Source organism: Pteropus vampyrus, unplaced genomic scaffold, assembly GCF_000151845.1.
Source record: "Pteropus vampyrus isolate Shadow unplaced genomic scaffold, Pvam_2.0 Scaffold307, whole genome shotgun sequence".
NCBI classification, from domain to species: domain Eukaryota; kingdom Metazoa; phylum Chordata; class Mammalia; order Chiroptera; family Pteropodidae; genus Pteropus; species Pteropus vampyrus.
In genome coordinates, this window is record NW_011889088.1 from 1,624,997 (window position 1) to 1,647,797 (window position 22,801).

The 22,801-nt window shown below is 46.8% G+C and overlaps 1 protein-coding gene across 4 annotated transcripts in view; it reads right to left on the reverse strand.

Annotated features, from left to right (window-relative positions):
- The window catches only part of GALNT18 (polypeptide N-acetylgalactosaminyltransferase 18), a 336,064-nt gene that overhangs the window by 146,925 nt on the left and 166,338 nt on the right, over positions 1-22,801 (reverse strand). For all 4 annotated transcript variants that reach the window (XM_011377260.2, XM_023521596.1, XM_023521598.1 and 1 more), the window contains exons 2-3: positions 20,347-20,539; positions 4,037-4,203 (exon numbers count right to left, since the gene is read on the reverse strand). In XM_011377260.2, coding sequence (XP_011375562.1) covers positions 4,037-4,203; positions 20,347-20,539 — 360 coding nt within the window. The remainder of the gene's footprint in view (positions 1-4,036; positions 4,204-20,346; positions 20,540-22,801) is intronic.

Below are 22,801 nucleotides of genomic sequence, written 5' to 3' on the forward strand. Positions count from 1 at the left end.
TAAGGCTAGAGATGGCTCACTTCTCCAAGAGCCACAGTCTCAAGTGTCTCCTCCTCCCCTCTTGAGAGCACCATGACTGGTCACCTCCCTGTCCCATTCCACACAGGGGCACTCTAACTGGTGCCAGGCCCCTTCCCACCATGCCCCCCACCCACCCAGGATTCTGCAAACCAGAGAGTGCTATTGCTCTGCCACCTCTCAGCACACATGGCCACACTCCTCACTGCCTCCAGCTGTCTCCCTATTCCCCCATCTGCTCCTTCGGAGGGGAAAAGAACAATGAACACTTTCTTCCCAGAGGCAACTCTGGTTTTTGTGTCCTGGATCCCATTCTCTCCTCCCTCCTCAGAGGCCTTGCTCCACACCTTGGTCTCAAGGGACACAGGCGCCCCCACCCCAGACCAAAGGCCTCAGGCACCTGCTCCACAGACCAATTAAATCACCAGAGCTAAGGCAAAGCCACCTGGATTTCTTAAAAGTTCTTTAAGCAATTCTAATGTGCACTCAGGGTCTCCAGAACAACCTGCCTTTTGAAAAAGAGAGAAATACAATACCACACAACATAACACAACACAACATAATATAATATAACTGCAAAATGTAAATCAGGCTATAATAGAAAAATCAGAGTGCTTCACACATTATAAGGGTAACTATTTTTTCTTAAAAGTTTTGTTTCAATCTTGTGCGCATGTATATGAGTTTGAGTAGCAATGTCATCCTGGATCATGATGTAAATGTATTTCTTGCTGTAGATTATGGTTAAAATTTGCATAAAATTAAACTTTTTGCTACAGTTTCTGCCTTAGCTCCTGATTCTCTTTTACAGTCAAAATCTCTGACAGAAAAGTCTACCTCCATGTCTGCTCTTCACCTTCATCTAGCTTCTGTAGCCCCATCTCCAACACTTTAAAGCTTCTTGCTGAGGTTTCCATGCTCTGTACCTTTCAAATCTAGTGGCTTCTTCCCAGATTCTATGTCTTTCCACCTGCCTATGGGTTCATTCAAACAGATGACTCATTCCGGAAATTCTCTGTCCACAGAGGATGTCATTCCTTCTCTGTCTCTTCCTCCGGACCCCAATGTCTTACACTCAGTATTCTCTCAAGCTTCTATTTTTTGTTCATCCCTCTTCTTTGCCATTCTCTCCTCCAGTTACTGGCTTCAATTACTCTGTGTACAGGACTCCAAATCCATGTCCCCACATTTTCCTCTTGAGCTACAGGTGTGCAGTAGGCTATCATGAGGTAGTTTCCTGGAAATGAGGGTGGGGCTGGGGAGGGGTAACGCTGACAGTGTTTGATGCACAGTCACAAACTTGACCATGACAGTCAGGTGAGGCGAGCAAGGGAAAATTATCATCCTCATTTTACAGAGGAAGAAACTAAGACTGAGAGGTTGAGGGGTGTTTCTGTGGTCACCCATCCACAGGTGGAGAGGGTCCTAGAACACATGACTTTAGACTTAAGTCCATTGTTCTTTCCCTTCACACCACGCACTGAAACTCAACATGTGCAAAAGCAAAGCTGCATCTTATTCATTAAACCAGAGGATCTCAACCAGAGCTGTGCAACAGAATCATTAAGGATGCTTTTTTTAAAAACAGAGGTGGCCAGATTCCCCCTCAAACTTATCAGATTAGAATATTCTGAACGAGACTTTTGTTTGTCTTAGCTTTATATTTTGAAGTAATTATAGATTCACAGGAAAGTACACAAAAACGTACAAGGAAGTCCCATGCAGCTTTCGGCCAGCCTACCCCAGTGTTAACATCTTATACAACTATAGTACAATATTAAAATGTGGACGCTGACGTTACTGAAATCTGAAGAGCTTGTTCCGATCTCTCTGTGCAGATCCCTGCTCAGATTTTTGTCATGTGTGGCTTTGGATAACCATAACCACAGTCAAGATACTTAACTGTACCATTTCCACGACACTCCCTAGAGTTCTGGGTTTGAAAGCTCCCCATGCCTGATGAAATACCACTGTACCCAACTCACTGCTCCTCCTGCTTCCTTCTCCTAGGAATGCTCTGAGTCACCCCGGCTTGAAACTGAGTCATCATTTACTAGCCTTCCTTTGGCCCAGCTGCTCATGACCTATTAGTCAAGAAGTCCAATAGTGCTTTTTCCTAAACTCTCTTAGGCCAACATCTTGCCCTCGATCTGCATACCCGCCATTACTCTAGGCCCCTTAATTTCCTGGATCATACTGCTGTAATTGCCTTCTCATCCAGGTCCCTTCTTCTAGATGGCACTTTCCCCGCAACCAACACCATAAATCACAGCCAAATCTCTCTGTTGCCCAGCTCTTACTGCATCATTCCTCCCACCAAAACCTTTCAATGGTTATTGCCATTTACAAAATAAAACTCCAAACTCTTTAAATTCACATTTGAAATCATCTCTATCTCTCTCGCTTTCCTTATCTAAATGTCTCAAACTCAGCATCAGCTTTCCCCCTTTCTTTCCATAAGGATTAAGGACCAATGGCATCTTTAAGGCCACAGTAAGGCTCATACCATGGGGAAGAAATGAAAAGCTGTAAGATTTCCTTCTTTTTGGTGCTTCATCCTCTTTTCTCTTTTGTGATGTGAGGCAATGCAGCAGAATGGGGCCTGGGGATGCCTCTTGCTTGGGGGGTGTCCTCACCCTTGGAAGGATGGCTCTTCTACTCCTTGACCCCTTACAGTGTAAAAGGTGAGGGGGACAGCAGGCCCGGGTGGAGTGACATAGGGCGCATGTGCAGGCTGTCGTGGTATTAGCTGTTTGAGAATGGACGCTTTCCTAGGCATCCATTCCTCGGACCCAAGCAAGTTGATGGTAGGCGGCTTCTGGAGGTGTGGAAGCCAGTTCCCTTCCTGTCTCCCTCACAGCAGACAATCACAGTTAACACTGTGCCGCCTCTTTGCTGCCATCCTTTGCTGACTCTTCCTTCCTTCATCTCCATGGAACAATGAGAGTCAAGTGATTCATAAGCACTGCCCTTCAGAAAGCTCTAAAATCTGCTTCACAGAGCTGCTCTTACACTACTTACTGTGTGATAAGAAAAAATTTGCTTCTCGAGATTAAAAATATTTCAATTATTTGATATGTTTCAGCTTTAATTGATAACAAAACACAAATTGCTCATCCGAACTTCTCGTTAAAGCAACTGATTCACTGGGAAATTTACTACCTGACACCAGAGAAAGTGCTAAAGATAACACAAGCCCAGTAACAATGCTCCCATGACCTAGCAGTCTATTTTCGAAAATCATACATTATCTAAAGCGCATCCATATTAATGGTCCTATCAAGAGCGATGGTTTTTAAAGTGCCTCACTACATGGTCTCCAAGTTTGGAGAATATCATGGAGTTGGTAATGTGGGGGGAATCAGAGGGCATGGAATACACACCAAGGGAAAGAGGTAGCTGGTAGTGGCTAGAGAAGGGGAGATAGTGATGTGAAGGCTTCAATAAGCATTTTCAGGCCACCCAGGGCTTTGTTAGGGCCAGATGGAATAGAAAGCAGGGCATCCAGCGAAGAGGCTAGACATTCAACAGCTCTGTTGCTGTCGATGGGTTATAGATCTGCTACTAGCCCCACCATCAACACTACTACGACCTCTGCCACCACCAGTACCAACACCTCTGCCATCATCATCACTACTACAAAGACAAAACCAGTGAACAATCTGCTGGGCAAAAGCCAAGCAATATCACTAAACGAAATGGTACTCCACAGAAAAGAGTCACCAGAAGTGGTCACTGTGTATGTGGTCAGGGTGGAGATCAGGGTTCCTTATCATGCTAGAATGTTGCAGGGAAGAATGGACGGTCACTAAGACAAAGCTTGAGGACCAGGCCCCCGTGGGATGCAAAGAGGATACACCTACGAAGTAAACCTTCCAGAGCAGTGACCACCATGAATCTCTCATCATTGAGGCAACATCCCAGAGAAGAAGGAGCCAAGGGGAGCCTCGAGACAACAAACGGAGGCTGAATCCTCTGCTCGGCTGTCAGCCCCAGGGCGGGGAGCTCGGGTGCTCACCGTTGCTGCTGTTGTCGTCCACCAGGATGATCTCCTTGAGCAGGTGTGGAGGCGTGCGCTCGATAGCTGAGTGGATGGAGCGCAGCAGCACGGAGAGCGCTTCGTTGACGAAGATAAATACGATGCTCACCTCTGGCAGGCTGTCAGGGAATGAGAGGTTGCGGCACCTGGAAAGGAGAACAGCCAGGCTCTCAGATCTGTCAGTGCGTCGGCTGGGGTCACCCAAGACGCTGGCCCACCCTATATCTTGGTTCCAGCTTCCCTGGAGAGCTCAGGAGTCCAGATTCTTCCCAGAGCCTCTTCTTTGACACACATAAGCCAAGCCTTCAGTGTGCAGCAGACATGCTCACAATCATTGAAACTGTTTGCCCCACAACAGAGTCTGAATTTGCCCATGACTATCCCAGCTGAACAGTTCCATCCTTAGTACCTAGTGCAGTGCCTGGAGCCCAGCAGGTAGTCACTGAGGTTTGACTAGAAAAATGACTCGACATCTCTAAACCCAGTAGGATAGAAAATGCAACCAAGGGAAAGTCTTAGTTTTTCCAAAATGGCAGCCAATGCCTAGGTGAGACCAGCCCTTAGATGATCTGCCTCAGGAGGGAAATATGTCTCCTTCCAGAGACTTCTACTGCCAGAATTCACTCTGCCTCACTCCAAAAGGCATAGTGTCTGGGGCCTCTGCTACCCCTCGTTAATCACAGGGATCCAGTTGAAGCTGGAGTCAGAATCTCATCCTGAATGAATGAGGGATGGAAGGCAAATTCACTCTCATTTTACACACGACGACACTAAGGTTCAGAAAGGCTGAGACCCCACCATGAGTCAGCTGCCAAGACAGAATCTCAACTCTGGGCCTCTGATACCCACAACAAGGTTCTTCCCTCAGGAGGAAATAATCATGAGAGAGACTGCCTTTAACTGTCCCATTCTGTCCTAGCTCCACAGAAACCCTGAAGCCATTTGGATATCTCTCACCCAAGGGACATGAGGCAAAATCATGAAAGTCTGCATGTCATTCTCCACGAGACGAGGAACATGGAACCTTGAAATCAGACTCCAGAAAGAAGCCAAACAATAGAAGTCCATGGTTTCCAAGGATATGTCCAATTCCCTCTCCTGCAAGCACCGCTGTATTGGGCAGGAAACCATGCTGGTGCCCTTCTCTCTCTGTGAAACTAAATGCTATTCCAGAAGGCGCTGAGATATCATCTTCTGGAGAGCTGAAGGAAGGGACAGAGCAGCAATTACAACCCTGTCCCTGTCCCTGGGCTCAGAGAGGAGGCTGCCCGATCCCACCACTGGCCATCGTAGGCTCCTGGGGTTCAGGGCTGGTGACCGTGTTACATTGCTCCAAAGTAGGAGGCACAGCCAGGTTAGAACATGCGATAATAAGCAAAATAGCACATGGCTTCTGTTCGTCAGTAATTAAAGTGCTGCAGGGTAGGAATGGGCCTGCTCTTCCTTAATGAGGGAGGCTGCGGGATAACCAGCACTGAGCAATTTAGAGACATCACCGTGGGACCCCAGCCTGCTTAAGAGCAGGAGATTAATAAACTAAAATCGCCGTCTCTATGGTTACCAGAAATTTACAGAAACTTTTCCCATTCTATTTCCAGCTCTCCTTTCTCACCAAAGAGGAGTGGAGGAAGGGAAAGAATTCAGCCTTTTCCCAAATCCTCTTCATACTTAGAATTTTAATAAAGCCATCAGGTTTACAAATTGGTGTAGAACTCTTTCATTCTTGTTATTTAATGGAATAAATATTTATTGAGCTCTTCCACGAGGCATGTGCTGCACTGAGGACGTGGAAACAGGAGGACGTGGACAAAATACCTGTCCTCAGGGAGCTTATGCTTTGACAAAGGAAACAGATAAAAATGGAAACAAACAAGTGATACAATTTTATATATGCTGAGACTTTAAAAAAAGAAAAGTAACAGGAGGGAGGACAGTGTGATACACTGGAAGCTGTTTTAGAAGTGGTCAGAGAAGGGCTCTATAAGGAGGACAGATTTAGTCAGAAACTTGAACGGCACTCAAAAGTGAGCCGTGCAAAGCCCCAGTGGGGCCAAGGGAACAGTGCGGTGATTGAGAGGAGCCGAGGAGGGGGAGTAGCTCATTTAACTGCAATGAAGGCACAGGAGACGGCGGGTGGAGGGAGGGACGTCACTGAATGACTCCCTAAGTTCATTAAAAGCTTTCCAATATTTTTGTGTGTGTGTGGTTGTTCTGAATACAATTTTTATAACAGCAATGAAAAGGTTTGTGGTTAACAGTCAAATAAGTCTTTTGGCTAGTGCTTTTTCTTTTCTTCTTTTTCTTTCTTTTTTTTCTGGCTATCAAGACCAGCAGCTGGCCTTCCCTTAGGCACAGAAACTGAAATAAGTATTATCACACACCCTACTTGCTACCTGAATTTTGAAAAGAATCTAAATCTGGTCAAACTACTAGCCCATGGCCTTTATTTCTTTTATAGAAGTGTAATAAACAGCTCCCAATAAGGTCACTGTATCAGTACAAGTTCGCTGTCCTCCCCACTAACTCCCCAGGGGAGAAGGCTATGACCCTATATCTGCCTGTACTTCTCCAGAGGCTGACTCTGAGTTCTGAGACCCTCGCTAGCCAGAGCTCCAGGTAGTCTCCAGGTGTTTTCCAGAGTTAGGGGTTAACTGCTTCCCCTACTTTCCTCCCTTCTTAATTCTCAGCATAACCACTCCATCTCCCCCTTCCAAGAAGAGCAAGTTGAACTTCTCCCAGTAATGTCCATGCCTGTCCTGATGGTTTGAGCCATCAGTGTCTGTGAGTGGTCTCCTGATGGTCTTTCCCCAAGCAGGATGGACATGATACATTCATTTTATAAGCTAAATTCTGCTGATCACTATTTTCATATAAAAGACTCTTTTGAACATGAGGTTTTTACATGACAGCCCTTTTGAACATGACAGAACATACAGCAGAACACGATAGTACATCATATTTGTGTGTTGACTGTCTGTCTCCATCTACCATAATGACTCTCCCTGAGAGCAGGGTCTTTATTTGCTACTGTGCTATCTCCTAGCCTTAAACCAGGGTCTGTAACATAGGAGGTTTCTAGAATTAAACAAAACTAACAGATTTATTTTATATAAGGCCTAAATTTTACATGCGGGCCACTGATCTCATCCTGTTCCTTTTTCTTACAATGTCCTCCCTCTGAAGGAGAGTCAGATCCGCCCACACAGTGGACCCTTCCTGTCCTGTCCTTCCCCTCTCTGAACTATGGCCCCAGTTCCTCACATTCAGTCTCCAGCAGTTGTCAGTGTCCCCGCACTGTACTCGATCCCTCCAAACCAAAGTTCCTGACCTCCTTAAATCCTTCTTTCCTCCCCTTCTCTCCTGGGAGCTACTCAAAGTCCTCCCAGCAATAGCCACACTGCTGGTGGCCCCTCTCCGCACCCCGCAGCACCCTCCTGCACCCTTCGGCTTCTCCATACCTAACCTAAATGTGGGTCTGGGGGATCAGACAGGTAAAGGGCAGGCAGGAAGAGAAAAACAGGGCAGAATAGTTTTTAGGCAAAAGAGCATTGGATGGAGAGGTGGATGAAGCCACCCAGGTGCCTGCCCCAGCTCCACCCTAATTTGCTGTGTGACCATGAGCAAGCCACTTCACCTCTCTGCTGTCTTGTCATAGAATAGGGGAAGCAGAAAAAATGATCACACAGGTGTCTTCTCTCTATAAAATTCAGTATCTTCTAACTCGCATGGGGTGAACAGAAGACATCTCCTTAAATAAATAGTTTGCAAACTTTCCTTCCCTCCCAACCAGCACTTAGTCATGACCAAATGCCGTAAGAAACAACCCCTTCCCACTACTCTAACTAGACAGGGTGACCAGCTCGTCCCGGTTTGCCTAGGCCTCTCCCAGTTTCAGCACTGAGAGCCACAGGCAAAGTGAAACAGTTGGTCACCCTATGACTCGACCACAGCTTCTTTAGGGTAGGCACAGGTCTTGCTTACGGCTACACACCCACTGCCAAACACAGTGCCTGGCAAACGGCAGGCATTCAGTCAGCATCTGTCGAATAAATTGATACTTAGCCTTTAAAGGTCCCCAACACACATACTCATCGACACACACAATCATGGTTCCTATCTTCATGTCAACATTAAAGCAGAACTTACACAGCTGAGGGGAAAGGCAAACAGAGGGAGGAAGAATAGCATGTCAGGCAAGAGATTCACACACCTGCCGTCACACCCAACGTCATCACTGCCAGACACTGAAGTCAGGACAGAAGCCCTGCCTGCCACAGGGCAGCCCGAGGCCTTCTAAAGGAACACACATCTAGGAGCTGTTATGTAAGAGGACTGTTCTGGATCCGAGCCCAGTGTGTCTGCTCCAGACGTGGCCACTTGCTTTGTCCATCAAGCAGCACTGGCGCCTGTCCAAGGGCTTTGCCTCTCCCAGCACCTGTATCCGCCAAGTTCTGGCTACCCACATCCTCTGCTCGCAAAGCCTGCCCTCCTGCCTGCTCTGGGAATCTGCCCCTGCACCCTGCTTATCTGCTTGCTTCTCCAAGAGAGGGGTTGAGGACATGAGTGTCAGGTGTGACTGGCCTTTCTCTACTTATCTTCCTTGAGAAAGCCTGACTCTACAAGACTGATCAGTTACTCATTTTGAGAAGAGGCACATTCTCCTGTAAAATTAAGCCATAAAAGTTCCTTTTTTACTTTTAGTCTTGTTCAAAGTTGGGCCATTTTCCATGAGAGAGAAAAACGAGGCATTTCTGAGAGATAAAAACTAGGCACTTCTGAGAGGGGACCACTACGGTTGCCTAATAAGCCAGAATTGATGGTATGATACACTTGACTTTATGGAGCTCTGCTCACAGAAGGCGGTGTGGAGAGGGGGAGCAATTATGTAGGGAGCCTCTCGGCAGAGCTCCCCAGCACTGTTTTGAGCTGTTTACGAAGCAAGTTTATATCAAGAGCTTCAGTGCTGTTACCTGCGAGAGGCAGGGAAGTGGTGGTAGATTAAATGAAGCCAAACCAGGCTCGTGGCCACCAGGTACCACCCAGGGCAGCAGCCAGACACCTCTACATTGGATCTTGAATTCTCCCCTCCTTGACCTCAGCAAATCTACACGCTCCCCGTCCAACAGAGCGGCGACTCGTGCAGGCTGCTCGACCTGGTAGGGGAAGGGTAGACCTCTCCAGAATGAAGATTGAAGTAGAATGTGACCTGGGGTCTGTCTGCCAATGCACATGGGGAGCCACGTCCAACCACGTCAGGGTTCTGGGAGTGCTGGAGGGACCCACCTCGACCAAGCAATGGGAAGATGACACTCCCAAGCACTCACTCCCCTGAGTACCCCCAGTCCCCCTCTCCTCCCAGATTTCTCCCAGAGAAGCCCTCACCTGCAGCTGTAGTCATCACGGGGGATTGGGGGCACTGGTAATCACCTGGCTCCAGGGTCAGCACTGCCCGCATGGCCCTTCACGGCCATCAGCACCCTCACCCCAGCCTCTGCCGTCCTCTTGCACCCACAGGACTTGCTTGGCCTTCTTCTGACCTCACCTGGTACATTTCTGGCTTTTTTCCAGACACTTCTAGGTTAGATAAACTCCCAGGCCTGCTAGAGTCCAGTCTGCTGGACCTAACGAAACTTGAGGATGGAGGCAATGTGGCCATTCTCGCTGGTATGAGGACGGTCAAGATTTTCACTCCCTCTGGCTGGCGTCTGTATCTCTGCAACCTCTGGAGCTCAGAGACTGCATGGTGCTCGCTACCCCTACTGCTCAGGGACACAACACAGAATATGTGGAAATAATAATAGCAATAATTTCCATTTACTGAATGCTTATGATTTGCCATAAATCACATATAGATATTTTTACTTTTTTCTCCCCTTTTATTTCTCCCTACAATCCTGTATGGTAAATTTCATTGTCCCCATTTTATAGATGAGGGAAATGGGGCTGAGGAGGTAAATTCTCTCTCAAGGCTAAAGCCTGGGCTCATTTGTCTCCAAAGCCTGCGCTCATAATTCCTGCTAACCAAGGGTCTGCATCTTCCTTACCAGGCCCACCCAGAGATGTGTCTGGTGAGACAACGGTGTTGTGACAACCCAGAGGTCTGCCGGGAGAGGCAAAATGGAAAAGTTACTACAGGCTGTCAACTCTGAGAGGATATAGTATATCTAGTAGGATAATGTGAACGAATATGATAAAATACTACTGGGCATCTGAAGCCTGAAATTGTCTTCCTGTTATATTGCTCCCATTGAGATACACAATCCCTATTACTTCTTGTATAAAAGTTTCTATGTCTTCTGCCATATGGCCTCACCATTTGGTATACAACTGATGGGACCAGACACGAATTCCTGAGCCTCTCTCAATGGGCCGGCTGTCAGCCAACAGAGCCGCCTAGCCCAGGAGCTCTGCATAGCCAGACCTTGCAATATCAAGAACCAGCCATGCTATCAAGCCCTTGCTCATGGGAATTTGAATGTGCAGCACCCCAAGAAGGCAGAAAGCAGAAGACCAGGCCAGTGGAAATAACGGGGTAGAAAGAACATCATCGGTGAGTGAGCACGGACATGAACAGTCACCGTTAGAGACACAGCACTCTAATGAGTGAGCAAAGAGGGTGCAGACTTGAGCCTGGCCAAGATGTCCTGAACCAATTCGCCCTCCACTAGAGTGGCCTCCGATTGTGTAATTATGTGATTGTGTGTAGGTGTCAGTCTACAAAGAAACCCAACTATCTGTAATCATCTGAATGAGTTCAGTTCCTTCCTCCCTGAGAGCACACACATGATCTAGTAAAGAAAGACCCCCCTTGCTGGGCTGCAGATCCCCTGTTAGTCTCTCACAGCACCCACGGTTTTCTTTCATGCTGCTTAGATGCTATTGCAACATGTTTTTATGGAATTATTTAACAAACAGCAGTGTCTCCATTAGACTATAATGGTCAAGACCACATCTGCTTTGCTCACCAGGTACCCCCGGTGCTTCCCACAATGTCCAGCACAGAGTAGAAACAATGTCCAGCACAGAGTAGAAACCCAAAAAGCACTGGGTGTTTGGCTGAATGAAAAAAAAAACAAAACAAAGAAATACTCCAATGATGAATAGTAGAATGAATTCAGGCCCATGAAAGCTCTGTGGGCGGGAATTCTACCATGACCAGACAGAACATGAATCACAGAGTTGAACATTTACTCCCTGCCTGACTGCAACAATAAGACCAGATCATCCAATAAGCCAGAGGGGTCAAGGAGGGGATAACGGTGGCAGGGTGGGGATAGATAGTGGAGCCAGGGCCTTCAGGGACCCAGCAAGACACCACGTCTGGCTCAGATGTGGAGAAGACAACAGCCATCTGAGAACGGGGAGTTTTAAAGTCTGCAAGGGTTGAGAAATGGGCCAGCTGATCTAGGAACAGAATCTGGCATGGGATTTGCCGATGGGGAATCTCCTAAGTAGATGTGATCTTCAAAACGTCCAGCTTTCATCAAGATACACAAACGTCTTTTCAGATGACTCTACCAATTTTGAGAAAGGATCTGCTATATCAAATGTAAATTGTAAGTAGGACAAGAGGGAAACGAATTATTTAAAATGTAAACAGCTAAGAGGAAGCAGGGAGACTATTTGTTCCTAAAACATCTGAAAATTTCAGATTTCAGGGAAAATGGGATCCCTGGGGCTACATGGACAGCCACTCAGGGAACAAAAATCAGCTGGCTTTGGTGGAAAAGCCCCATGAGGGACAGAGTGTCTCCATGTGGTGGGGTTTGTTGGTGAGCAGACCAGGCCCATGGCAAAGACTGCCGAGGAATGTGGGGAGGGGAAGGCAGGCCCCATGGGTCAGAAAAAGGGGGACAGGGCACGTTTTTTTCTCTAGCAGAGCCTGGTTTGGCCTCTAATGCTCAGAACTCAGGCTGGAGAGAAATCATTCTCCAGGGACCTCAGTCTGATCTGTCCTGCAGTGCCTGCCTGGCCCTCCTCTCATCTAGTGCCAGGGCAGATGGCCTGTCCCAGGTGGCTCCTTGTCCACATAGTGGTCCTTCAGGTAGTTAAAGTCATGATGGTATCTCTCCATACTCTCTCTTTTACAAATCAGAGACCCAGACAATAAAAGTAATGAAAGTTCAATAGCTGTTACTATGTGTCAGGAAGTGTTCTAAGAGCTCTACACATATTACAATTTAATCTTTGTATTACCATCTCTAATTTACAGATAAGAAAACCAACACACAGAGAGGCTAAGTAACTTGCTGGAAGTCAACTAGCTTGTAAATGAGAGAACTAGTCTTGGAACCCAGAGAATCAGGTTTTAAATATTATTCTAGAATCTAAGCATAAACTTCATGTTTGTCATGTTACCCAGTTTTTCTCTTAGGTTGTTCTCCCCTAAACATATCCTACTTTCTCTAAATTCCTTATAATCCATTTCTGCAGTCGTGATCTGAGTAGCCAAGTAGAACAAAATGATCACTTCCCCTTTTAGAGACATTATTTATACCTCATTAATATGGCTCAAGATCACAATACCTTTAAGAACAACCACATGACACTACTACTGGCCCGGAATGAGCTTGACATCAACTAAGAACCAGAAGTATTTTTTCCAGACCATTTTAGTTAAGAAGTATTTTCCCCCAACTGTGTTTGTGCAGTCAGCATTTTCAATGTGATAGCAGAATCATTACTGAGAGTACTTACTTTACCCCTTTGTCCTGAGGCTGCCCTTATGGAGCACACATCTTCCACAGACTTTTGTGTCATCTCCATAGAGCCAAGATCCCACACTAGAAAAGCTCACTTGGGCGGGGCAAGGCGAGGGTGCTGAGGTAGTGTCCTGGAGACATAAGACCCAGGTAAAACTATTGGCTCTGCCACATAACACACGGGAAAACTTTAAAAAGTTTCTTAACCTTGCAGATATTCAATATTCTCCTATATAAAGTGGAAATAATCATAACTACCTCAGAGAGATGTGAAGGTAAATTTAAATGAAAAAACAAAACAAACCAAACATTAAGCAGTTTGCACAGCATCTGGCACACAGCATGTGAGCAAGAGGTGACTTTGTAGACTCTGGGTAGCAACACCCCATGGCTCAGCAATCATGATCCCTGTTGTTTCACCTGGAACCATCCCCTTCTCCTCCAGGACCAACTACATAATTTATGGGGCCCCGTGCAAAAAGAAAATATGGTGGTCCCTTTTCAAAATTATTCAGAAATTTAACACTGTGACAGCAGAGCATTAAGCCAAAGGTAGAGTCCTTCCAGCCCTCCTGAGATCCTGTGCAACGGGCTGCACACTGTGTTCTTTCCTAATGCTAATGTTGCTGCTCTAAGAAATTCCTACAAACGTGGTGGCTTAAAACGACACAGATTGATTATCTTATAGTTCTGGTGGTGAGAAGCATGACACAGGTCTCACTGGGGCTATCAAGGTGTTGGCAGGACTAAGTTACTTTCTGGATGTTTTAGGTGATAATCTGTTTCCATGCCTTTTCCAGTATCTAAAGGCTTCTATACACACCAATAAAGCTGGCTCTGCTGGCCCCCAAAGTTCATAGACCTCAGATGTGTGTGTCTAGCGTCTGCACCATGAAAACCCCAAACATGCACCTGTGGCCACACCCACATTGGTGGCAGCAAACACCCACAGTCGCCTTGGATGGATCCTAACCTGCTCCCAGAGGGACTGAGCCCCGGCTCTGGGCTGCATTCTCTCTGCTATAATCCTGTCCTGCTCCTTTCCACTTGGGTGTTCAGTTCACACAGGATCTCTTCAGCTCAGGGCCCAGGGATCTTTTGTGGGTGTATGCGTGTGGCGTGATTCTGTCCCACTTGCTCCCACCTGGGGCTGCAGAAAATAGTCTACTCCCTTTACCAATGGCCCTCATCCCTCAGCCTCATGCCCTAACCCACCAGTCAATCCAAGAGCCAGTCCATCCTACTCCCTGGGACATGGACCTCAGGGGACACTGGAAAGAAAGGTGACATCATTACTCAGGAGCCTCTGAGGATCTGCCAGAAAGAGGCAGGAAGCAGCACCTGCCGGAGGCTCTGCCCTGAGCTACCTAGGAGGTAGGCCAGAGAGTTGTCATGGCAACACGACAGCCCTGAAGCTTGATACTGGGAAGCCCACTTCTACCCACACCCACATGCCCCTGGGCCCTCTTTGGAAATAACCACCACTGCCTATAGAAAAGAACGGGGCATATGCTTGCCGTTGTGGAACTGGTGGGCACCCACATGCCACCTGCCTGACTGATTGTCATTGGGGTGGGAGGCCCAACCTTATCTTCCCGCTCCTAGCTGACAAGCTTGCTTTAACCGCCACCCCCAGGATCTTTCTTCTTCACAACCACAACCCATCTTCTCAAAACTCATCAACCTCCCAAAAGATGTTGCCTCCATCCTCACGCTCCGTCTCTCAGGTGAAGGACTTCCCTGATCTCTTTCTCGCACCCTCATTTAAAAAAAAAAAAAAATTTAATTTACATGCAAAAAATGCACAGATCTTAAGTATATAGTTTGATGCGTTTTGACAAATGTATATACTTATGCAGTCTGCATGTCAGTCATGACTTGTGTTTTCCTTTTTCCCTTTTGGCTCCTGGGAGGTTATTTTGGTAAGTACAGATAAGGAGGAGGAGGGCGGATGCTGGGAGCAGGAGGGAGCACACAGAGAAAACCACGGGAACGTTGGAGCCTGCATCAGGGGATGTGAGCAACAGAGCAAAGTCCAGCCAGGCTGAGATGCAGCTTTTCTCTCCTTCAGTCCTGAGGTCCTGGTGTTGTCCCAACCCAGGAAGCAAGAAGGCAACCCACCCCCGTCCCATGCCCGGGTCTGGCAAAGGCCCCTCACAGGCTGAGGTGCAGGAAGATCGCCAGAGGACGCAGCCAGCGAGTTGACTCCCTGGGTTTTCCCACTCGAATGGCAGGGGGCCTGCTCCACTCTTATTACAACAATGCAGGGAGAATGGATGGCATTTCCGTTTCTCCAGAAGCCAAGTATCCCGGTGCCCAGAGGAAGTTTCTCCTCTCTGCCCTGACCAAAGGGCCTATATGAGGCTGAAAAACTGCAGCGCTTCCGGTTCCCATGTCCTTCCTTTCCCAGGGGAGGGCAGTCAAATCTGTAAAGGGAGGCTCTTTGCAGACACTGTCCTGCCTCCCTGCCACAGAGGCCACAGGACGGGGCTTCCACGGGCCATCAAGTCCAGCTCCTGACTTTACAAGAAACCTGCAAGGATGAGTCCTCCCTAAGAAGCCAGGAGATGGTCAGCAAGTTTTCTGATCGCCCACCTTGCTCTCCCACCACCTTCCACCCTGGATCCCCACTGCAGTAATAAGCTCCTTGAGGTTTCCCTGGCTGATGCTTTACTGGGTGCCTAGCACACACTAGGGGTCCAATAAGTTTTTTGGACAAAAAATTAATGAAGCCTAGCAACCAGTTAGATGGACTTTTCCCCTTCTGGTTATGTCTTATCCTGTGTATAAGGCACTGGGCACAGTTTGGTCCTCTCTCAGCCAAGTGACAAGGTGGATCAGATTACTACTTTCAGCACCAGGAAAGAAGGAGACAAAATAAGGGCCCAGCCAGAGGTAACAGAAGGGAGGGTAGGGCAGGACTGGAACACCCATTTTCTGGCCCAGGAATAAAGCCAGGCATAATGTCAGGGTTAGAACCTGCAAAAAAAAAAAAAAAAAGCAATGCCAAGAATTGAGAGAGCAAAGTGAAGAATCCAAGGATACCTCCCGGTGCAGGCGGCCCCAAGGGCAAACTGGAGGTGACAGGAGGGAAGAGCACAGGGGCTGGGGCTGAAGTGAGATCCATCCGGCAGGCTTCTTCCGGAGACTATTGTTAGCATGGGGCTTCCTCTCTGGATGCTTTCTCACCCTTGACACAACTTGTTCCAAATCCCATTAGCCATAGCCGAGACATCCTCTCCACCCCGACAACAGGTTTGATGTTCACTAAAACAATTTTTCCAACATCTGGAGAAAGACCTTCCTGACCCAAATGAATTGGCTCAGTGCTATATACTGTTCAAGCAGCCCCCCTCCATGCCCATTAGAGTCACATAAATTGACACCTCAAGTCAGTAAAGCATAGTGATGGTTATAAGCACAAATCCTATTGCCGGACTGCCTGGGTTCAACCCCCAGAGCTCTGCCACTAGTGGCCTTGGTAGATTATATAATCTCTCTGTGCCTCAGCTGCTTCTTCTGTAAAATGGAGACTAATAATAAGAAATAATAAGAAATATATTACACACACACACACACACACACACACACACACACACATGTTTCTGTCCTTAGTTCACACCAATATTTGGTCTTTGACCCCAAATCCTGACACAGAGGTCCTAAAACTCTTGGAACTTTTGGATGATAGGAGCTTTTTTTTTGATCTAATGAGGTGACTCTTGGAGGGCTCCTGAATGAGGGTTAGTCGCCAGAAAGACCAAGACGTGATTAGAAGTTTGAGACTTTCAGCCCTATTCCCATCTTTTGGCGAGAGGACGGGGGCTAGAAAATGACTTAATCAATCATACCTACACGATGAAGCCTCCATAAACATCCCTAATATATGGGATTTAGAAGGCTTCTGAGTTGGAGAACACATCCACATACTGGGAGGGTGACACACCCCAACTTCATGAAGACAGAAGCTCCCGCACTTGGAACCTTATGTATCTCTTTATCTGGCTATTCATTTATACCCTTTATCATACCCTTTAATACACTAGTAAACATAAGTAAGTGTTTCCCTGAGTTCTGTGAGCCATTCTAGCAAATTATTGAACCCAAGAAGCGGCCATGGGAACCCTAATTTTTAGCAAGTTGGTCAGAAGCACAGATGCCAGTGACAAGTGGGGGCAGTCTGGGAGGACTGAGTCCTTAACTTACAGAATCCGATGCTAACTCCAGGAAGACACTATCAACACTGAATTGAATTGTAGGGCACCCAGCTGGCGTCACAGCATTGGTTGGTGTGGGAAAAACCCCACACATCTGAAGTATTGTGAGTATAAGAGTAAGGAAAAGAATAAAGGAAAACTGTACATTTTCTCCCAAACAAGTACCTATTCCAGAAGGTTACTGTGGAGTTAAACAGTTAGTATAATTAAAGTTCCAAACGTGTCCCCGAAACATGGCTCATGCTATATAAATGTTTGCCAGTGTAATTTGAAATAGGAGGATAGTAAAAGATATTGAAAAGATGTTTCCAAAATGAGTTAAACAGGATAAGCCAAGCAATGACCTTGTTACAAGGAAAAAATGTTTTTCATGGAAATTAACAGACAAAGAGAGGCACTGTTTTACCCACACACATGCTTGTTTTGAGTAGCCTCCCAACAGCTCTCCAGTCTTGGGTGTGTGTCTGGCACAGGAGCTGAAGTAGAGTAGATGGAGCCTCCAAGTACTTGTACAAAAAGAATCGGTGTTGTTAAAACCCTTGAGGGAGCCTGGTGGAGGGGCATGGAGGCTCGGCTCTGCCTCTTTTCAGAGATCCCATTTTTCTAGCTATAAAAAGTGGCTGACAAAAGTCGCCTTGCCCCAGAGGGAAGGTGTAGGAGCTCCATAAACTGTAAAGCTCTATGCAGAGGGAAAGTCTTTCTATTATAATTATTATTCCTTTCCAGCAGCTCAGGAGAAAACAGCAGAATCTGCCTACCTAGAGTCCTTCAGAGACCCTTTCTCAGCAAACTTGGGAAGTCCGGGCTGGGCTGCCTCTGCAAATGGACTTCCTCCAGAGGGGAATGTACTTGCCGGGGAGCCTTGCCCTTCTGAAAAAGGCCACACAGCCTCTGTCCCCTCCAGCCTCTGGCTTCCTGTTTCTCTCCCAAAGAAATAGGAAGGAATGGCCTGCAGGGCAGCAGCTCTCTCAGTGAAAGGTGACGAGGCTCCAGTGTAGGTCAGCTCTCAGCAAGCCTTGTGTAGACCCAGCTATGGGCTACTTATTAAAGGCCACGGTTTGGCATCTAGATACATGGGTTCAAGTCTCAACTTAGCTACTTATCCAATTGTGTAACCTCAGACATAACCCTTAGTTTTGTGTTCCTTGGTTTCTTGGATGCCAAATGGGAAGAAGATACCAGTTCTTTCTCTACCTTTGTTGCAGGTTGGTGTGGTCCAAACGGGGAGAGCATTCTCAACAAGTCAAGCCCTGGTGTAAATACCTGCCATTGTTATAGCTATGCTATAGTCTGTAAGATCTACCCTCTCCCTGGCTTCCTTCTTATTTCCTCTTTAATTTGGAACAAGTGTGTATTGAGCTGGGCCTGTGTTTTGTGTCAGAGCTGGCTGCAAAGTCCACAGCTCCTGTGCTGGCCAAGGTCATGGCCAAGGCCCCTGCAGGAGTCCCAGGCCCTAATTCCTCTTGAGGACCCTTTCTCCGGAGCCTCCAGGTTCTGCCCACATCAGACCTACTTCTCCCTTAGCCCCAGGCATGTTCTCTGCAGCACTTCTAGAGGGCTGAGACCCTGTGGCATCTAAATGAAGTCACCTTCAGGATATTTTCAGAATCCAATCCTGTCTCAGCACCTGCCCCGCTGCTGTCATGCCACTACCACCTCTCACCTGGATTTCTGCAGGCGCCTCCCAACTGGTCTCCCCGCTCTCACCCTGGCCCCTTCCGTCTGTTTTCAACACCGCAGCCAGAGGGGCCTTTAAAAATGACAATCAGAGCACAATATTAATCTGCTCGAGCTCTTCCCATGGAACCCCACCACACAAAGCAAAAACTACATGTCTTACAGCTGCTTGCAACGCCCTTCTCTGCCATTCTCAACCTCTGCTGCCCACTGTAATCACCTGAGAACTCTACACGATACAGATACTGAGTGCTACCTCTGGAAACTCTGATTTAACTGGCCTGCGTGTAGCCCTGGCACCAGGATTATTTTAAAGCTCCTGGACGAATCGAATGGGCAGCCAGGTTTGAGAACCACTGCCCTACTCGATCTGTTTCCTGTTGCCCTTCTGACCTCATCTCCAACTACTGCCTTCTTGCTTGCTCTGTTCCAGTCGCATGAGCTTTCTTCCTCTCCTTCAAACATGCCAGGCACACTTCTATCTCAGGACCTTTGCACCTGCTGGTCTCTCTGCCTAGAAAGCTTTTCCCACACGTCTCCCTATAACTTGCTGCCTCACCTCCAGGTCTTTGCTCGAATGTCACTTTCTTAGTGAGGCCTTCTCTGATCATCTCGTTAAAAATTCAACCCCTTCTTCTATTCCAGGCTCTTCCTCTCTCCCTCTCCTACCTTATATTTCTCCACAGCTCTTACTATCATCTAACATGCTACACAGTTGGCTTCTCTGTTTTATTTATTATCTATCCCCACCCAACTAGAGTGTGAGCTCCATGAGAGCGAGGCTTACTGTCTGTTTTGTTCACTGCTCTATCCCTGTGGCTACACTATGCTGGCACACAATAAATGTTTAATAAATATCTTTTAAATGACTATATATACTCTTCTCTATCTACCCTTGTAGATCTTCAGTGGCTCTTTCTGGTAGAGCCCAACCAGATTCTCTCTGGGCCATGAAAAACCATACCTAATTATACAGCATACAGTAGGTACTCAATAAATGTCTACAGAGCTAAAATGAACTCTCCTCCCCAAAAGAACATAGCCTCCCAACCCAGCAGCGACTCTATATATAAGCTCACGGCGGTTTGCAGCTTTAAGAAAAATTTTAAAATAAGAGAAAGAGAGGAAAAAAAGTGTGGGGGGAGCTCACAAAAGTTAATGAGATTTTTCTCAGCTGTGGTATGTGCCCACATTTTTAATAATTAGAAGTAATAAAAATTCTAACTGAACCTTAAAGGAACATCTTCTATAACAAAAAGAGAAGTCAAGACAGACTTCTCTGTCAGGTGTAATGACTTGTTAGCTCCAGAAGATGGATGTACTTTAAAAAACTAATTTATAGAAAAAAAAAATAATAATTGTTCATAAAAATGCAACTAATTGGGTTAAAATGACTTATTAACAGGAATGCCAGATGATTCTACTGTCCTTAAGGAGTAAATTAGGTTATTAATCCTCAAAATCTCAAATGGATGAAAGCCTTCCCCATGCTTAGCAAATGGAGAAATTGAGGCTGCAGGAGGAGGAGGGAGAGAGTGACTTGCTCAATGCTGGCCAAGGAGAGAGACCCTGGCTGCAGCAGGGAAGGGACCCAGGAGTCCACGTGCCCAGTCCTGGCTTTGTCCCCAGTACCGTGGTGACTGTGCCTCCCCACAGGCAGGTGAACAAGGGCCCAGCCACTGACTCTGCTCACCCACTGGGTCTGAGGTCAGGCAGGGGCCGGTCGAGGGGCAGGCGGTCACTGAGGTAGGCGTTGTAGCCGTAGTACTGGAACTGCTTCAGGGCCACGCGCCGGCCTTCAGGGCTGAGCTCCTGGCCCCAGTGTGCGAACAGGGAGGAGTCTGTGAAGGGCTCAGCCTCGGCTTCCTCAGGCTTGGCAGGAGCCTCTGGAGAGAGAAGGGACAAGGAGACGGTGAGTCAGAGTGCACCCCTGCATGTGCCATGACAACTCCTCTCCATTCTTCACCATCGCTTTGGGTAAAACAATCTTAGCCTAATCTTTGGGGGCTGAGCGAGAAAAGACTGAAATCTTCATGCTTCCCTAAACTCATTTATCCATCCATCCATCCATCCATCCATCCATCCATCCATCCATCCATCCATCCAACAATCACTAGGCACAAGGTATTCAGAAATATACCCACCAGGGTCTGCTGAGAAGCTGATGGACGTGACCCTAATGCCCCCTGGCTTCAAGTCAAAACCCCCTCTTTTCCCTCTCCACTTCTCTACCAGAGAGGCCTTGAATGGGGTTTTTGCTTTTCTTTCCCTAGATTGTACCTGCACTTCCTGCCAGTTCTGAGCCTTTACTTAGGTTCCTTAGCTAGGGGTCTGCTCCCCTGCTCAGTTCTTGCCAGCCCACTTCCCTCTCCACTGACTGGTCCTGCCATGAGTCGTCTGGCCCCAGTACATGATGCTCACCTGGCTGCAAGGACTCCCGGACCAGACTGTCCCCTGCTGCTTATAGGCTGTACCCACCAAGATAGAAATCAGTGGCATGGGGGATGGTCAAACCATCCCTAAAGTCCCATACACCCTGGGAACTGTCCATTGGACCACTGGTAGACTTTGTGGGGGCAGTCCCCATACCAGGTCAAGAAGAGCTCATGGTGCCCCTGAAACTTTCCAAGAAAATGGAAGGGCATTATTACCTATAAGAGCAGAGGCTTTGGGTTCACATAGATATGGATTCAAATAAATCCTTGTTCTACCATTCACTGGCCACATGACCACAAGCAAACACTCAGCTTCTCTAGGCTTCGATTTCCCCACCTATAATGAGGAAATAATAATACCCACTCATCCACCCTTGAGATCTGTGAAGATTATGTAAAATAATGTATATAAAGCACTTAGATCAGCGTGTCTCAGAGTAAGGACACAATAAATGGAAATTAGTGTTGCTATAGCAAGGGAAACCTGGCAGGTCATTTAAATCTCTCTTTTATGGGGTAACAGTTAAATCTTGCCAGGACATAGGCTGATGGGTCAGGACTTCAAAATTCAGGACTATCTGAAGTGATAGATATTAAGGTAAACTACTCAAGGTCAGAAATCAGAGAAATTGGACAGAGATGCCAAGCCCACTGGACAGCGCCTTTCATACTCATAAGCATGATATAAGTAAAAGATGAAGCCAGTCACTTGGGATAAGACAGAGACCAGGAGGTGGAAGCAGGTTAGGAACAGGAGAGGCAGGCTTAGGGCACTTGCCAAAGTCTCCTCAGCTAACTATATGGAGCCAGTAGGTGCATGGCATACCTATGCTGGGTAACTTAAAGGAACAGGCTGGAGACGGGCAAGGGGCTAGGGTTTCAGGGGCTTCAAAGTTGGGTATATGTCATCTTGGTTACCAGTTAGCCTAAAGATATAGAAGGAAGCTCAGATACATTAAAAAAGATTAGGATACATTAACACAAACTATGGGCACATTTCTATGACAAAGCAAAAGTTTTTAGAGGTGTGGTGGCTGCTCAAAGCTCCATCCTAGAACTCAGGGTGCACCTGTTCTCCCTTACTAGGCATATTTAAAGGGAAGTACAGGCTTGCATGATCTTAAAGATGCTTGTTATCGCTAAAAAGATATACGACACATTCATTTGGAATAGGGTATAGTAAAAATCTAAATCAGTGAGCCAACTGAATCATATAATATTTAACAGAAATGAAGTTTTCCTGCTCTCACATACCTAAATGGATATTACCAAGTAAAATGAGATCAGCTAATGAAAAGAAATTATGATTCACAATCAGAACTGTGTTGCATAATAATGCATTATAACCATGTTAAAGTCCTGGGTTCTACCACATGCCTCTACTTTTTTACTCGGTGGGTTTGAATGACCGCAAATTTGAAAGCAGTGGGTCCTGAATGATGAGTTAAGGGCATGACGGCAAGAAGGAAGTACTCTGTTGAATTCCTTTCCACAGCAAGCACTGGGCTGGCTGGCTGATGCCTTTACCTAAAGTTATCTCTGGCATGCTCGTGAGTATGGACTCCATTAGGGCAAGATGGCATCTGTCTTGTTCCCTGAGCTAGCTTGTTCTTAGCATAGTACGAAGCTCTTATGAAAGACTCAGTACATTATTTTAAAATAAATTAGTTAATAAGTACCCCATAGTGGTTAGTTATTATACATGAAGAAACC